The sequence below is a fragment of the Micromys minutus genome, assembly GCF_963924665.1.
Source record: "Micromys minutus genome assembly, chromosome: 5".
Lineage (NCBI taxonomy): Eukaryota > Metazoa > Chordata > Mammalia > Rodentia > Muridae > Micromys > Micromys minutus.
Genome location: NC_137974.1, coordinates 47,326,178 through 47,343,137, shown reverse-complemented (window position 1 = coordinate 47,343,137; position 16,960 = coordinate 47,326,178). Strand labels below are relative to the sequence as shown.

Here is a 16,960-nt window from a genome sequence, read left to right as displayed (position 1 = left end):
TTTTTGTTATTCCAATTCCAGAAGGTCCCACACCCTCACACAGACATACATGTATGCAAAACAGCAATGCATATAAAATAAAGATAAATTAATTATTAAAAGATAAAGAAAAGATTTCGAAAGATAATTATATTTGACTCTTCTAACCAAAGACAAGAGTTTTAAATGAATTAAGAGCAATTTAAATGAATCGCCTTTATAGTTGAAACATGCCCCATTTTCTATGTGGTTCATGGTGTTTGTTTCTAGATTATCTCATGGAGTTTAGTACCAGAATCAGAAACCATGTTACTATATTTTCAGATTTAATGTAAGTATCAACATACAGCACCTCTTACTTTAGCCCAACGTCAAACCGCACAGTTAGCCCCGTAAGCTCACTGTGACTTACGACATGAGAGGCTGTTTTGTCAGAGACACTTCACTCCATGCCGTGAGCACACGCCTCCCACCTGTTTACAGGTTAGTAAGGGCTGCAGACATGGACTTCTGATCTCTAGCAACCTGCCAGACAATCCTGCCATGATGTTGGCCTCCAGGACCACAAGGAGAAACACTGGAAGTCTATCACATCCCCTGTGGCTGAACCACAATGTTTGGTAGGTTAGAAGGGATCAGTTCATTTTTCCCTGTGGCAGCAATTCTCAATCTGTGGGTCATGACCACTGTGGGTGTCGCATATCAGATACTTACATTATGATTCATAGCAGTAGCAAAATTACAGTTCTGAAGTAGCAATGGGATAATTTTATGGTTGGGAATCATCACAACATGAAGAAATGTATTAAAAGGTCGCAGCATTAGGAAGGTCCAGACCCTTGTGGTGTCTTCAACTTACAGTGGGTATGTCTAGGGATACAACCCACCATAAGGTGATAAACCACTACAGCATTGAAGAAGTGAAGAGAACACTCAGAGTGAGAGAACATTAGGAACAACCAATATCAGACAAGAGAGTAGCCAGCACACAAACAACTCTATTCCACTCACACAATAACAATACAAACCCAGCTCATATCATTAATCATCAGACAAGTTCAAATAAAAACCACAACAAAATACCACTACTTGATGAGACATAAGTGTAGCAAGAATGTAGAGCTGTACAGTTACACCTACTAGCACTCTAATAGACACGACACCTACTCACAGTCCCAAATGTTTAGCAAACAGAACTGAAACCCACCACATGGCACAGGAAGTCAGCCAGCTTCTAAGAATAGACCCAGGTGGAGGGAAAAAGGATCGTCCCACAAACAATGTTCCCACAGCACACCGTGAACTACAGACAACTCCAGCTGGATTGGTTCTATGGCACTCGCCAACAAGACCAGATATTCTTCAAAGAGCATCTTAAGTGGTACAGTCTATGGGGACATATTTAATATTCCAGAAGTTATATGCCAAATAAGAATTTTGCCCTGATGTATACAAAAACAGGAAGAGGGTCCCTTCATTGTGAGCTACAAATTTCCAAAGCAAAGAAAAACATCAACAGTCTTTTGGATCCAAACTTGTGTTGTGTGTGTGTGTGTGTTTTTTTTTTTTTTTTTTTTTTTTTTTTTTTTTTTTTTTTTGGAGGCTTAAGGTCTTTTAACTGTTAACCCAAGTCTTCAATAATTTTTAAGATTCACCAAGATTACTATATTGCAATCACTAAGATAGATAAAGAGGAAGCAGAGACTGATAAAGACCAGGGTTTTTCAGTTCATCAATGAAAGGTTAAAATAGGAACAATTTTAACATAACATAGAGAATAGTATGTCAGGTAAGAATGTTTTTAGTTTTAATTTTCTTAGTGTTCTAGAAATCTAAAGGAAAAGATCCACCTCATTAAAAAGATACAAAGAACTGTTCAGGAAAGTTAACCATGAGCAGTGCCTTTGGCTGGAAAAGGTGGGGAGAGGTCAGCTCAGTGTGGAAAGTGTGCAGAGCATGTGACACAGAGCATGTGACAGAGAAGGGCCTTCCTGGCTGCAGGAGTGGAGCAGCATGTTTGGTAAGAGGAAATGGAGGGGATTAACAAAACACGGCAGGGAGACAGGAAAGATAGGTGGGTCCTTCCTCATTCTCCTCTCTAATACAAAGAGCCAAGTGCAAGGTGCAGTTTTATCTTGACTCAGAGAAAATTTGATGTCTCACAATGATTTCTTTTCCGATTAAAATTAGTTGGCCTATGTTGTGAAGCCTTGAGGAGCAGGACTTGCACCTGAGAATCATTTTTATATCCTCCAATGCCCTGGGCAGAAATGCCAAACAAGTAGCTTGAATGACGCAATACATGAGTGACCACACTGGCCATATCATTTAACTCTCCTGTGTGCCAAGCATTCATCTCTACCTGGAGTTACCAACTTCTAAAAAGACTATGACAGGTATTCTAGGGCTTGGCAGGCTACTTATCTCTGTTGCTCCGGGACAAAAGCAGCCATAGACAAATACAAAAAAAGAATGGGCATCAGTAGGTTTTAATAAAACTTTATTTATAAAAAGCAGGATATATTTGCTTCACAGACAACAGTTTTCTAACACTTTATACAAATGTAAATATAAAAGACTACACTATGAAAATGCAAGACCAGCAAGTGCTCTAAGCCACTAACCCATCTCTCCAGCTCTCAAATCACTTTCTATTGCAAAGCTTTCATGAGAGAGAGACAGACAGACACACACACACACACACAGAGAGAGGAGGGGGAGGGGGAGGTATACACAAGGATACACAACATCATACCTAATAATCTATACCTTTACATATGGCCACCTGACTCTTCTAGGTAGATGTGACCCTGTTTTTTTTAATCCAGAAAGGAAGTGAGTTACAATAGGCAATTCTAGACTCTAATTCTGCAATCTATGGAACTGCTCCAGTTTAAACTTAGAGAGCTTTGAGTTTCTTCTAGAAAGTGATAAATATATGTATAAATAATGCTCCACAGAACAAAGTACAAGTTACAAAGTGTGGGCAAAAAAGATGTAATATAATAGAATTAGAAAGATAATCTAAGCCAGAGGTAGCACACACCTTCAATCCAAGCACTTAGGAGGCAGAGGCAGGCAGATCTCTGTGAACTAGAGGCCAGTCTGGACTGCGGAGTGAGTGCCAAGACAGCCAGTACTGCACAGAGAAACAGTGCCTTTAAAACAATGGAAAAAAAGATAATTTAATATCTGACATAATTGATCTAATAATGACAAAAGTTCTAACATTAATCAAAATCATATTTTAGTTTCTAAAAACTTAGGTTTCACTGTCATATATAATTATGGACAATATATAAGTATATATTAATATATAAAAATAATTATATATAAGCAACTTGATACAAATATAGTTAATCCGCCTAACTAGGATGGTGCCATGAGGACACCACTTAGACCATTAGAAGTACTTTTACCAAAATAAAACCAATAAAATTTGACCATGTCACTGGAAGAAAAATGGTTTTTTGTTTGGTTTTGTTGTTGTTGTTGTTTGTTTGTTTTTCTTTTCTACTTATGGCCTCATTTCCTATGCTCATGGTATAAAAATAATAACTGTAACAAGTCAACAAACAACCTGGCCTATCTACATAAATATTTATTTTTATTTTTAATTACATGCATGCACGTGTGTCTGTGTGGGGTATGTGCACCTGGAGTGATGCTAGTTACCAGATTTGAGTCTTCTGCAACAGCAGTATGTGCTCTTAATCACCAAGCTTCTTTCCAGCCCCACTTTCACATTTTAAAGTCAGATCAAATAGTGTAACGGGTGGATCAGAATAGCAACTTTAATTCTTCTCCATTCCGATAATGACTCATCAAGGTCTCCATCACAGAATGGAAATATTCACTTTTAACAATCATCAAAAAGTCAGTAAATCAATTAGAATTCTAAAATTCGGGCGTCTAACATGAACGGCTCATGCCTGGGTGCTGCTTTCTGGACTAAGGCAGTCGTTTCGGGCTTGTTACAGACTTACCAAACACTTTGCAAACTCTTTGTTTTCCGACAGGAATCCATAACCAGGGTGAACCTTTGGAATGAAAACAAAAGGTTCTCTTAGCTTTGTTACATTGTAAGTCTGCTTAAGCCACAAGGTATCCACTATTTAAGTGTCTTGAAGGTGACTTCCTCACTGACTAGCTCATCTCACTTTTCTGAGAAGAGAATTAAATTCCTCCTTGGCTCTGTCAGCAGGCCACAATAGCATCGATGTGATAGATACTTGTGGTAGGGGTCTTACCTACTCTATGAGCAGAAACTCACCTAACTTTTCCTGAGGCTGGTCAACAAATTTCAAGAACTTCCCAAGGGCTGGTGGGCTGCAGTCTACAAACCTTTGGCAAAACAGGTGCAAACCTCAGGAGCAGCTGCTCTGAAGCTCTCAGGGTGGCACATGCCTTTAATCCTAGCACTGGACAAACAGGACCCCAGCAGATTGCTGTAAATTTGAGGTCAACATAGTCTACATAGTGATTGCCAGGCCAACCAGGGCTATAGAGAGAGACCCTGCCCAGATAAATAAATAAATACACATAAATACATGAATACATGAATACATAAAGCCCTAGCTCTAAGTCTCACAGTACATCTTATTTCCAATATCAAGAGGTGTTCAAAAGCTACTCAGAGCCTCTCAAACTGCACCCAAATGGATATTTGGTTTAACTTGTACTTTGTATCATCTATTTTTCCTTCTGGTAACTAGCCTTTCTCTACTCACTCTACATTTGGCCATGCACAATTAGTCAGTGCTATCTTCTCCATAAACCATGGTATACAGTCCAAATGAAGTCATGTTTTACCCTACCACACAGCCAATCATAAGCCACGTCAACATCAGTCAGTGTTGGAGCAACCTAAGGTAAAATACTTCTGCTAAAAGGAGAGCCAGGTTCCTGAAGGAGCCAGAGTTTGAACCTGAAACAGCTACAAATCTGATGTTTAAACCGAAGCCAAGTGTCACGAACATGGGACAGAATAATTGAACCACTGAACAATAGGAAAAGATTCACTCCACCAATTCACCCAAATAGAAAATTCTACTGGAGACTTCGGACAAGCAAGGGTTAAGGCAGTACAAGTTTTACTTCCATTAAGTGCTAATATGCTGTAAGGATTCACAATATGGAATCATAGAATAGAGGTTCTATTTAAACACTGCTTTCTAAAGAAATGGGTAGATCATTAAGGCATTCCCGGCTAGTGCCAGATAGCACTGCCTTTAATATTAAGTACAAAGTTAGTTCTCTGATTAAAAGCAACAAGCGAAAATTACTAGACCTGATGTCAGAAACCAGTTTTTTCCTTGGATTCAACACCATCCAACCCAAATTAGGGGTGAAGAAAGGATTTATCAATCAGTTATTAGCATTTTGTTGACACTAACAAATTGAGATAATTAGCAAATAGACATTTTATTTCTAGAAATGAAACTGAGTGTGCACAATTTTTAAACAACTAAATTGGAATTTAAACAGTCTTTTCAAAACCTGTTCATAATACAGAAGTTTGGGGGCTTTGTTTTGTTTTTTGTTTTGTTTTTTAATGCTCTTATTACACTGAAAGGGTTAATGCTCAAAACTAATTGGGATTTCTTTCTTCCTGGCAAATGTGGAACTGAACCGAAGCTGCTCCCTGGTGTGAGAGCTGAACCCAGCAGCCACCTGCAGCACCAGCCACCAACACTGCCAGATGCTGCAAAGCCTTTGATTTCCAGTAGCGAATCCAACCACATTTAACTCATGTGACAGAAACTGACGGTAACAGCGTTTTCAATCATGCTTTCTTATTTTTTCCCAATACAAACTCTAGCTCTGTGCTCACTGCATATGAAACAGCTGCCGAAGATAGGCTCATTCAGACTCACAGCTTGGGCCCTGGTTTTCTTAATGGCTTCCATGATGGCATCCATGTTGAGGTAGCTTTTACTGGTGGGAGCTGGGCCAACACAGACAGCCTCATCCGCCATTTTCACATGAACCTAAAGAGAAAAATCCCTGAATTAGCAGATGCTCTATAAAAAGAATAATAATCACCCATTAGCAGATGCAAAAGTGCAGGTTGGATTGTTCCACAGTTACCCATAGAATCAAACTTCCCCTGAAATATGCAATAAAGACAACAATGTAACAAGAAAAGGTTCCGGGTCTGCACCACTCATGATTTCATTTCTCACGCATGCCTAACCAAACAATTTCTATAACACACCTGTATCCCCTCTCCGGTTCACCCATGCATAAATATGATACAGAAAAGTACCTCACTACATGGAACCAGACAGGCCCGATATTTTAATAACAGGCACATTCATGCCCAGTTCTGAACAAGCTCCCCAGGAAGTGGGAATAATTAGAGGGACTGAATGGATGGATGCAACCAGTCCCTGCACAGCATCAGGTCGGCACCAGGCTCAAATTAAAGCCCAAGACTAAAGAGTTCAATATCATAACACATGAACCAGAAAATTCTGACAAACACTTAAATACTCTCACATTCGAGCCTTGTCCATTTTACACTTAGTCTTTTTTAAAAAAAGGAAAGAAGAAGATGTGTGTAGTAAGTGCTCAATCTATTTAAATTCATCAAATTTAGGCATGTGCTGTCTGTTTTTAAGACAACTCACTCAACAGTGTTTTTGCTTAAAAGGAGGCTAGGTGGGCATTCAATAGTGAAAAGAATAAGCTGTTTAATTTCAAAAGGAATCTACCCTTTTGAAAATAGTCATAGTGGGCTTTTGAACTGGTATCTCCTAATGATTTTTATAGCTTAAGAAACTCACAGTCAGATTAATTGTGTTGAAAGGCAGATACATAAAAATTGGCATAAACATACACCTGAAGATTTATGATCCACATCTCCACTAGAGGATGAAATCTACAGTAGAAAACATTTCAATGTTTCTAAGTTATAACCTTTAGCTTTGAACTAATTTACAGTAGAAAACATTTCAATGTTTCTAAGTTATAACCTTTAGCTTTGAACTAATTTTTTAAAACCACTTTTTGAAATAAGACCTAAAGATTAATAAAGTAGCCTTTTAGAAAAAAATCTGAATTACTTTCATTAATTCACTGAAATTTTCCAATTAAGTAATAAAGTCACTGCATATTGAATGGTAAATGATAACCAACTCAAGGAAGTTACAGATCAGTGCTTTAATATGAGATACTCATACTTACTCTCCTTTAATGGAGCAGACTCCAAGCCTTGATTACAGGCTTTTAACTGTTCCGTGTTTCTAGGCAGACTCCCTCCCTTTGCTTAGCTTTACCTGGCTTATTCCCAGCTCATGCCTCTCTGTTGCTCTCAGACATCCCAGACTCTGGTATTATCAACTTTGTTGTTGTAATTAAAGCTGTGGGTTTTGAAAAACCTGAAAACATAATGATCCTTTTGAAAGAGTCATGCTCCAGGTAAGCACAGCTGTGAAAGTTAAATGCACACTTACTTTACATAATTTATTTCTGTCATGACGTGCTGAATTTTTCCTGGGCACTTTACATTTGGATGACCTTCCTTTAATCTGAATTCTCACGAATGTTGGCAAAGAATCACATTCCACCTAAGAATTTCATTTTAACATCTTTACCATCTACGGTATTATGATGTGTGTATTTCCTTCACAAATCCTAATGGTTTACAGAAGAAAGACTATGTTTTAAATTCTTTTTAAAAATCTCCTAACAATGCTATGTGCTAAAAGATTCTGGATGGGAATTTATTTAGTAACTTTTATTATTGAAGGAGAAAAGAAAACTGCCACAACAGTAAGTCACTGCCTTTGAAGACAAAGTCTAGCTACACCCGAGGGACATCTTCCCAGCCAATGGGTCTGGTAAGTGCTACATGTATGGTGGGAAAAACTAAAAGACACACACATGCTCAAAATGCCTGCAATGAACACCCAGAAAGGGGACAGAGAGACTCTTCCGGAACTCTGGTCTTGTCCTCAAAACTGCCACGGTGCTGCTCACATAACCCCATGGTGCTGCAGCATAACCTTTCCTCTCTAATGTTCTTTAGCTGCCTCAGCAGACATGCCTTCCTGCATTTCCACAAACCCCATGGAAGCAGACCAAGGACAAGCGCAGAGTCTGCCATGCTGCCGCTGGTGAGTCACGCCGCTCTAATAAATACTCTCATACCTTATACATCCCAAGGTCAAAACTGCAATAGACTTAACGGAGAAGGGCTGTACACATACTTTCTAAAAGGTTACTTCTCTTTCTCAGAAATAAATTTCACAACTAACTTACAGTCTAGCCTAGTGTCAGAACAGACTGGCAAAGTGCCTTGGAGCAGGGGTGGAGACCATCTAGAATCCCATTCACCTCGCTTGCCACAGAGACAGTAACACAGTGAAGTGGAAAGGCTAGATTTTAAACTTCTGAAACTGGGGCCAGGCATGACAGCACATGCCTTTAATCACAGCACTTAAGAGGCAGAGAAAGGCAGATCGCTGCAAGTTTGACACCAACATGATCTACATAGTGAATTTCCCTGTAAGACCTTGTTCCAAAAAAAGCTTTTGAAACTCCATTTGAGCTACGAGGTGAATGTTATTGTTACTGTTGTACACAGTATGTGAGGTGCTTTCTTTGATTTAATTATATTTCTTAACTTTGTAGAATTCTGTACAATTCTGAAAAGACTTGCCTACCAAAGTCTTTATGGTTCAAAAATTTCAGCATCTTAAAAAAAACAAATTTTAAGTAATTTATTTTAAATATATGTATATTTAATATATATTTTATAGCAATATATATGTATATATGTGCATATATATATATATATATATATATATATATATCACGACTTTAAACTAAAACAAATTAATCCAATGGGATTTACTATGGTTCAAAAAGAACAACATGTTGGTTGTAGGACTGCTCCAGACCCAAAAAATCAAGTGTTTTTCAAAAAGAGATTGCTAGGTTTTATTCATGCAGAAATAGTTTTACATCTTTATTTTATTATTTTTAACTCTTTGTTGAAGAGTTGCTTGGATCAGCCTGTTTTTCCTAAGTAATGAGCTTCAAGGGTGTTACTTTTAAACTTACAGGACTGATGAAGAATCATTTTCCCATTGTCTTTTTGAAAATAAAATTATGCTTGTCTAGAGTACATGAGGCCTTGGGTTCAAGAGCTAGCACCACTCATGAGAAAAATCTACTTACTTAAATGTGTGGCTATAGAGAAATTAAGACTGGTGCCTAAACTTTAAAACTTTGGATTAATAAAAAAAAAAAAAAACTATATAGACAAATGAGATGCCTGAGATATGTCAAAAACAATCCATTAGCTCCTATGTTTATCAAGAAAGCTGTACCTTACTGTTTAAAAACAAATGGACTGGGTCACATAGCACATTCAGCATAAAGTGCAATGGTCTGAGTGGAAGTTTTCAGTGCTGTCTAAACTAGTACCGTCTGAAACATGAAGATTCTTTTTGTCTGTTGAATTCCAAAGCATAGCTCTCCATAGGATCTGACTCCAACAGGATGAACAAAAATACATGTGTCTTCCATGTGATAACCTTCAAGGTATAATACTTCCTACAGCACCAACAGGCTGGCAAAACGGAGACTAGGAAAGATTCTTGCCTGAATCAGCAAGGCTCACCCAATCTAACCAGACATCAGGATATACCAAATCTAACTCAAAGGTCATGAATGTAAAAATTACTAAGAATTAGAAAGGTGAAGAGAGAAAAATCAACCACACAATGTTACTTTGAAGCATTAAAGAGTTACTTTCAAGCAATCAGATAAACTCCTATTTCTAAAGAGACAATTTGATCTCTGCATTTGCTGTGGTTACATACTTAATTCAAGATTAGTTTGAATTAAGGACTTTGCCAAATTTCAAAATATAAATCTCAACCTTAAAAGTAAGAAACGAGCTGCAAAACTTCTGGCCCAGTTTTTGATGTATATGGAGTCTTTTGCTTGAGTGTACATTTGTACACTACATGCATGCAGAGTCCACCAAGACCAGAAGAGGGTGTCAGATCTCCTGGAACTGGAATTACAGATGGCTGAGGACTACCATGTGGGTGCTGGGAATCGAACCTCATCTTCTGGAAGAACAATCAGTGGGTAACCACTGAGCCATCTCCCCAGACCTGTGACTTATTTTCTACATCCTGCTTTTTATGTCATAAAAGATAATTGACATGGGTCAGTCGGGGGGAACAGGTTCTAGGTTGGGGTTTTTACTGTTGTGCTTTAGTTTTTTTAAAGTGGACTTGCTGGAATGCAGGGATGCATTGCTATTGATCTAGGACATACACACACACACACACACACACACACACACACACACACCAAAAAAAAAACCCACTAGAGGTGTAATACTACAAGTTCTTTGTAGGCATCAGAGAAAAGAGGGCTGTGAAGGAGGAAGGGCAGCAGACAATAAGATTCCCAAGCAAAAATCTTAGCAAAAGGCGTGTCTGTGGAGGTAGTAAGTGCACAAGGGACAAAGAAAAAAATTCTGGGATACAGAAATGAAGAGACAGAGATGTGCAAGGAACAATAGGGTTATGGTGGGGACTGGTGACCAGATATAGACGCTGGAAGAAGCAGAATAAAGCCTGAGGTATAGTTTAGATGTTTTCTTTTCTAAGATCAGCTGGGATATGAAGAAATTCAAGAAGGACCAAGAAGCATGGGAGCAGAAGAGAAAAAAGATAGAGCTCACCCCCAACCCAGGGAGGACTAGCCAGGATTTAACCAGAAAACACAGAAGAAAGAAGGAAAGAGACAGAGGCAGACAGGGAGGAGAGCGCATATACATGCTAGACAGGAACAGGTGAGGAACAAAAGCAAGCAGGTTTATGAAATTAAAGGGATACCTTCAGGAAGTTTCTGCTTCTAATACGAAGAGAGACTGAGGAGTCAATGATGGTAGAAGAAAAAAATGGTAAAAGCTCGAAGTGGTGGATGGATGCAGGAAACAAGCCAACAGGAGAGATCAAGAAAGGACTCAGAAATTCATTAATGACTGTTGTGAAAAAACGGGAGCCAAATCAGTGCATACATTCACATGTGTGTCAATGTGTGTGTTCAGAAGTGGATGACAAATCTTCCTCAATCACCCTCCACCTTCTACACATTGAAGCAGAGTCTATCAATTAAACCTAGAATACTGGGGTTACAGGTGAGCCACGCTACACACCAGGCAATTATGTGGGTACTGGGGATTTGAACTACAGTCCTCAAGTGCTTTTAAATATCTGAGACATCTCCCCAGTCCCTGGAAGGGTGTTTAAAGGAGCCTTTAAACTTGACAAATCAGTGGCCTTTGGACAAATGAGATCTTAAAGACAGACTTGATATAATAACAAAAATACAAGGTAATCTTCCTGAACTAAAAAGCAAATATAAAATAAGAAAATAATGATGAATTTGTTTATATATTGGAGAACCTTTTGGGTGTATGCCCAGGAGTGGTATAGCTGGGTTCAGGTAGTACTATGTCCAATTTTATGAGGAACCACCAGACTGATTTCCAGAGTGGCTTTACCACCAACAATGGAGAAGTGTTCCTCTTTCTCCACATCCTTGACAACAGCTGCTGTCACCTGAATTTTTGATCTTAGCCATTCTGACTAGTGTGAGGTGGAATCTCAGGGTTGGTTTGATTTGCATTTCCCTGATGACTAAGGATGTTGAACATTTCTTTAGGTGCTCCTCAGCCATTCAGTATTCTTCAGTTGAGAATTCTTTGTTTAACTGTTTCCCTTATTTAACAGGGTTATTTGATTCTTTGGAGTATAAACTTCTTGAGCTCTTTGTATATATTGGATATTAGACCTCTATTGGATGTAGCATTGGTAAAGATCTTTTCCAAATCTATTGGTTGCAATTTTGTTCTGTTGACAATGTCCTTGAAATTTTATGAGGTCCCATTTGTTGATTTTTGATCTTAGATCATAAGTCATTGGTGTTCTGTTCAGGACATTTTCCCCTATGTCTGTGTGTTCAAAGTGCTTCCCCACTTTCTCTTCTATTAGTTTCAGTGTATCTGGTTTTATGTGGAGGTCCTTGATCCACTTGGACTTGAGCTTTGCACAAGCTAGTAAGAATGGCTCGATTTGCATTCTTCCACACGCTGACCTCCAGTAGAACCAGCACCATTTGTTGAAGATGCTGTCCTGTTTTCCACTAGATGGTTTTAGCTCCTCTGTCAAAGACCAAGTGACCATAGGAGTGTAGGTTCATTTCTGGGTCTTCAATTCTCTCCTACTGATCTACCTGCCTGTTTCGGCACCAATACCATACAGTTTTTATCACAATTGCTCTGTAATCCAGCTTGAAGTTGGGGATCATGATTCCCCCAGAAGTTCTTTTATTGTTGAGAATAGTTTTCACTATCTTGGGTTTTTTGGGTTTTTTTGTTTGTTTGTTTGTTTGTTTGTTTGTTTTTTATTCCAAACGAATTTGAAAATTGCTCTTTTCAACTCTGTGAAGAACTGAGTTGAAATTTAGATGAAGATTGCATTGAATCTGTATATTGCTTTTGGCAAGATACCACTTTTACTGTATTTATCCTGCAAATCCATGATCATGGGAGTACATGCTGACAGGTGCCTGATATAGCTATCTCCTGAGAGGCTCTGACAGATCCTGAGAAATACAGAGTCAGATGCTCTCAACCAACCATTGGAATGAGGATGGGGTCCCCAATGGAAGAATTAGAAAAAGGACTGAAGGAACTGAAGGGGTTTTCAATCGCATAGGAAGAACAACAATACCAACCAACCAAATCTCCCAGAGCTCCTAGAGACTAAACCACTAACCAAGGAGGGAACCAAGGCTCCAGCAGCATATGTAGCAGAGGATGGCCCTATCTGGCATCAATGAGAGGAGAGGTCCTTGGTCCTGTGATGGCTCTATGCCACAGTGTAGGGGAATGCCAGAGTGGGGAGGTGGGAAAGAGTGGGGGTGTGGGGGAGCACCCTCACAGAGGCAGGGGGAGGAGGGATAGGATAGGGAGATTCCAGAGGGAAAACCGGGAAAGGGGATAACATTTGAAATGTAAGTAAAGAAAATATCCAATAATTTTTTAAAGAAATGAGCGACATGTTTGTTTTATATCATTTACTAAAGCATACACATGCAACTATATAGCTGTGTAACAATCACAAGCCAATAATGTGAGTGAAATTCCACATCTGAGGAGATCCATGAACCAGTACAGAGTGAGTAACTAGCATCAGCTAAGAAATACAGGGATGAATGAAAAAGAGCCTTTACGGGCATTCACAGTGATGAATGTGCACTGTTTACACCATCCTGATAAAATATAGGTGGTCATCAAAAGCCATGATACCTCAAAGCATTACCTCAGCCCTGTGTACAGGTACCACAGCCCTTAGCATGTTATGCAGGAGAATATGTTTTTAATTTTCTTATTTACTCGAGTTGTGCATGTGCACACACACAACTGACTGACAACATGTTTTAAAGCGTATGCAGAAGAGAACAAAGAAGTGTCAATAACTTACTCAACAGTCTTTTCAATGACTCTTATCCCAGTTCCGAGTCTTCAACTACCCCAGCCTCTCATGCATCCTTCCAGACAGCCATGAGCACTTTTATATGAATGTGACATAAAAGTGTGTATATTTAAAGTTTTCTTGGTATGAGGATCTTACACTGTGAATTATTCTGTACCTTGTTACATCCTTTTTTGAACAGTACCTCGATTTCTCACTGCTACCCAAAACTCCTAGTAATGTAGAAGGCATGCTATTGGACTCGGGTCCTAGTTTGCAGGTTAAAACTACAGAAGCCTCCCTGGATATGCTTTTTTGTGCACATACATGTGCTTCTGTAAGAAAATACCTGAACATATAAATAAATATTACAAATTAAATAACCTGGTGCTTATAACAACCTACATTCTATTAAGAGTAATGTCCCCACAGCAAATATAATTGAGCACTTTAATCTCAATCTAATGGAAAAAATATATTTTTAGTTTAAACTTTTTCATATTAGTAGAGGTTTTGTTGTTGTTGTTTTGTTTGTTGCTCTGCTCCTGAGACAAGGTTTCATGTATCCCAGGCTGGCCTCAACCCCATAATGCTGGTAAAAGGGATCTTGAATTTCTGATCCTCCTGGCTCTCATTTCTGAGTTCTGGGATTACAGTTCTGTGCCTCAGCACTTGGTGTGCTATGATCCTGGGGATTGAACTCAGATGTTATGTCACAGGGATGGTGTATGTGTGTGTGTGTGTGTGTGTGTGTGTGTGTGTGTGTGTGTGTATGTGTGTGTGTGTTTTAAGTCAGGGTTTTTCTGTGTAACTGCCCTGGAACTCACAGAGGATCCTGTAGAACTGAATGGCCCCAAACTCACAGAGGATCACCTGCCTCTGTCTCCCAAGTGCTGGGATAAGAAGCGTGTGCCACCACATCTGAAACTTTATTACTTGTTAATGAACTCACTCATTCTTCTGAACTCAACTCAAATGTTTGGAACATGAACAGAATACAACAGATTCTCTGCCAGAATGTAACAGGCAAGCACAGGCAGCTCTCCATCGCCCCGCGGCCAGCATGTTCTCCGTAGTGAGCTCCAAGGTAGTCAGAGCTTCATAGAGAGACCCAATCACAAATAAATTTTAAATAAGTAAATAATAAGTAAATAACAAAGAAAACCTACAATCAATTCCCTTTTTGTTGTTTCTGTGACACTCACCAAAAAGACTAGATATTCTTAAAAGATCATTTCAGATTTACATTTTCATGAGAAAATATTTAATGTTATGAAAATTACATGCCAAGTAAGAATCTTCCCCAGATACTCACACAGAAAAGAAAGAGGGCCCCTTAATCATAAGCCACAATTTTTCATATGTAATGAAAACAGATAGCAATATGAAATTATCAAAAAAAACAATTATTTAATGTATAAATTGGGTATGTGAAAATACAACTTCTTGAGAGAGAAAAACTACAAATGTTCCTCCATCTATAATGGGTTACATACCATTAATATCACTGTAAATAGACAATACCATTAGCTGAAAGTGTATTAAAGGGCTAGTGGAATACTTCCATATGTAAAGGCATATTCAATCCATAGGACCCACAAGGTGGACAGAGAGAACTGACACCCCAAAGCTTAGCCAGATCTCCATCCACACGATGGCACACACACACACACACACACACACACACACACACACTCAAAGGACTAAAGATGCAGCTCAGTTTATAGAGTGCCGGCACAGAACACTGGGTTAGATCCCCAGCACCACATAAACTGGCCACCGTGGTGCATGCCTATAATCACAGCACTTGAAAGGTAGAGGCAGGCAGGAAGATCAGGAACTTAAGATCCTCCTGTGCTACATAGTGATTTCAGGGCCAATCTGAGATAAATGCAATTATGTCTCAAAAGCAGAAACAGAAAAGGAAATACGCTAACTCCCGTCAGCTTTCTCTTACTGGAAATGATACCTGAGATGAGCCTTCGAAGAGGAAAGTTGCCTAAGGCTCACTGTTTGGGAGGAGCAGTGAGAGATCAACAGGCCTGTGGTGGGTACAGAGTGGGGAGTACATGTGAAAGTTACGGTGCCCCCATAGCCAGTTCAAGCAGGAGCAAAGGAAAGAAGCGGTTAGGGGCCATGATCCCCTCTAGGACGGGTTCTTTGTCATGTCATCTGAGAAACATCTCCAAGCCAAACCCCAGCAACTGACCTAAAAAACACCCTACTTTAAATTCTCTGTAAGCTATAGTGTTTTGGTTGTTCCCCTCCTGATTCCAGGGCTAATCAAAGCTTTAGTTTCTGCTACTCTCCAGCATTTAAAAAAAGGGGGGGGGGGTTGTATTACACACAGCTAGTCTGGGAAAATATCCACATTCCAAACTTAAATGAGTGTCTCTACAAAAGATGTGACATTTTTGCAGAACTATAAAATCAAAATATTTAAGACAGCTATGAGATGTCAACACACGAAACCTTGCAAAGTGGTTTATGCTGTTTTGAAACCAAATCTCCTCAGAACTGGGAAAACATTCGAGCTGAGCCACATCAGTACAGCCTCGGGATCTATAACACTTAATTAGAATAGTTCATGAAAGACACTTGCCTAGATTTAATTATAAAGGCTCCTTTACTCAATATCTAATATTCATTTGGGGAATACAGCATAGGCTGAGAATTATTCTAGGATTGACTCATAGAATCAACTTAACATGCAGCTGTCAACAGAATAAACCACTTCACAATACTGTTTATAAGCAATTTTACCCAAGCTTAACACTTCCCTTCTAGAAACATGAAGTTCTGGCCTTTAGAACGCCTGTCTGTATGCTCTCTAGCAGACATGTACACCTGCCCCCTCCTCCAGAAGACTCCCTTAGCCTGAGCTCCAACAGAGGAAGCATCAGATGCAACTCCAACTTTACTTCTCCCTTTGCTGCTCCAAGCAGGCAGCCACCATGATGGCCACACAGAAGCGGCACAGTCAGACAGAAAGGCAGCCAGCTCAGTGCCTGGAGATCGAGGGACTTCGAAATCCAAGGGGCAAAGCCACATCCAGACAGGCTGAGCGCCGCTGACATCCTCCGCTCACTAGCCCTCAGTAAGCGTGTGAGTGATCACATTACAAGTTCATTTCCAAAGTCATAGCCTGCACAAATAGATCTCCGAAATTAAGCAAAACCACAATAGTGTGATCGACATTCTTCTCTGCTCTTCGCAGACATGACAGTGCAGTATGAGCACAGTACAATGCAGCAGGAATGAGGGCTGCACCGGAGTCCACACCGAAAAGCTCCTGCTTCAAGTGCACAGCGGTGAAGACCATCGGCAGAGGACAGCGGAGACGGCAGGAACAGCAATCATCACCTCATGAAGTCACAAAGCCACATGACGACACACTGGGAAAACCACACAAGGGCATGCAGTGCTGACCAACTGTGTGAGCAGCTTCTTGGGAAGCAGGAAACACCCTT

At 39.6% G+C, this 16,960-nt stretch overlaps 1 protein-coding gene across 2 annotated transcripts in view; it reads right to left on the bottom strand.

The window, feature by feature from the left end:
• Positions 1 to 16,960, bottom strand: part of PCCA (propionyl-CoA carboxylase subunit alpha) — a 277,273-nt gene that overhangs the window by 228,884 nt on the left and 31,429 nt on the right. For both annotated transcript variants that reach the window (XM_080916684.1, XM_080916685.1), the window contains exons 5-6: positions 5,856 to 5,969; positions 3,966 to 4,019 (exon numbers count right to left, since the gene is read on the bottom strand). In XM_080916684.1, the coding sequence (XP_080772810.1) occupies positions 3,966 to 4,019; positions 5,856 to 5,969 (168 nt within the window). The remainder of the gene's footprint in view (positions 1 to 3,965; positions 4,020 to 5,855; positions 5,970 to 16,960) is intronic.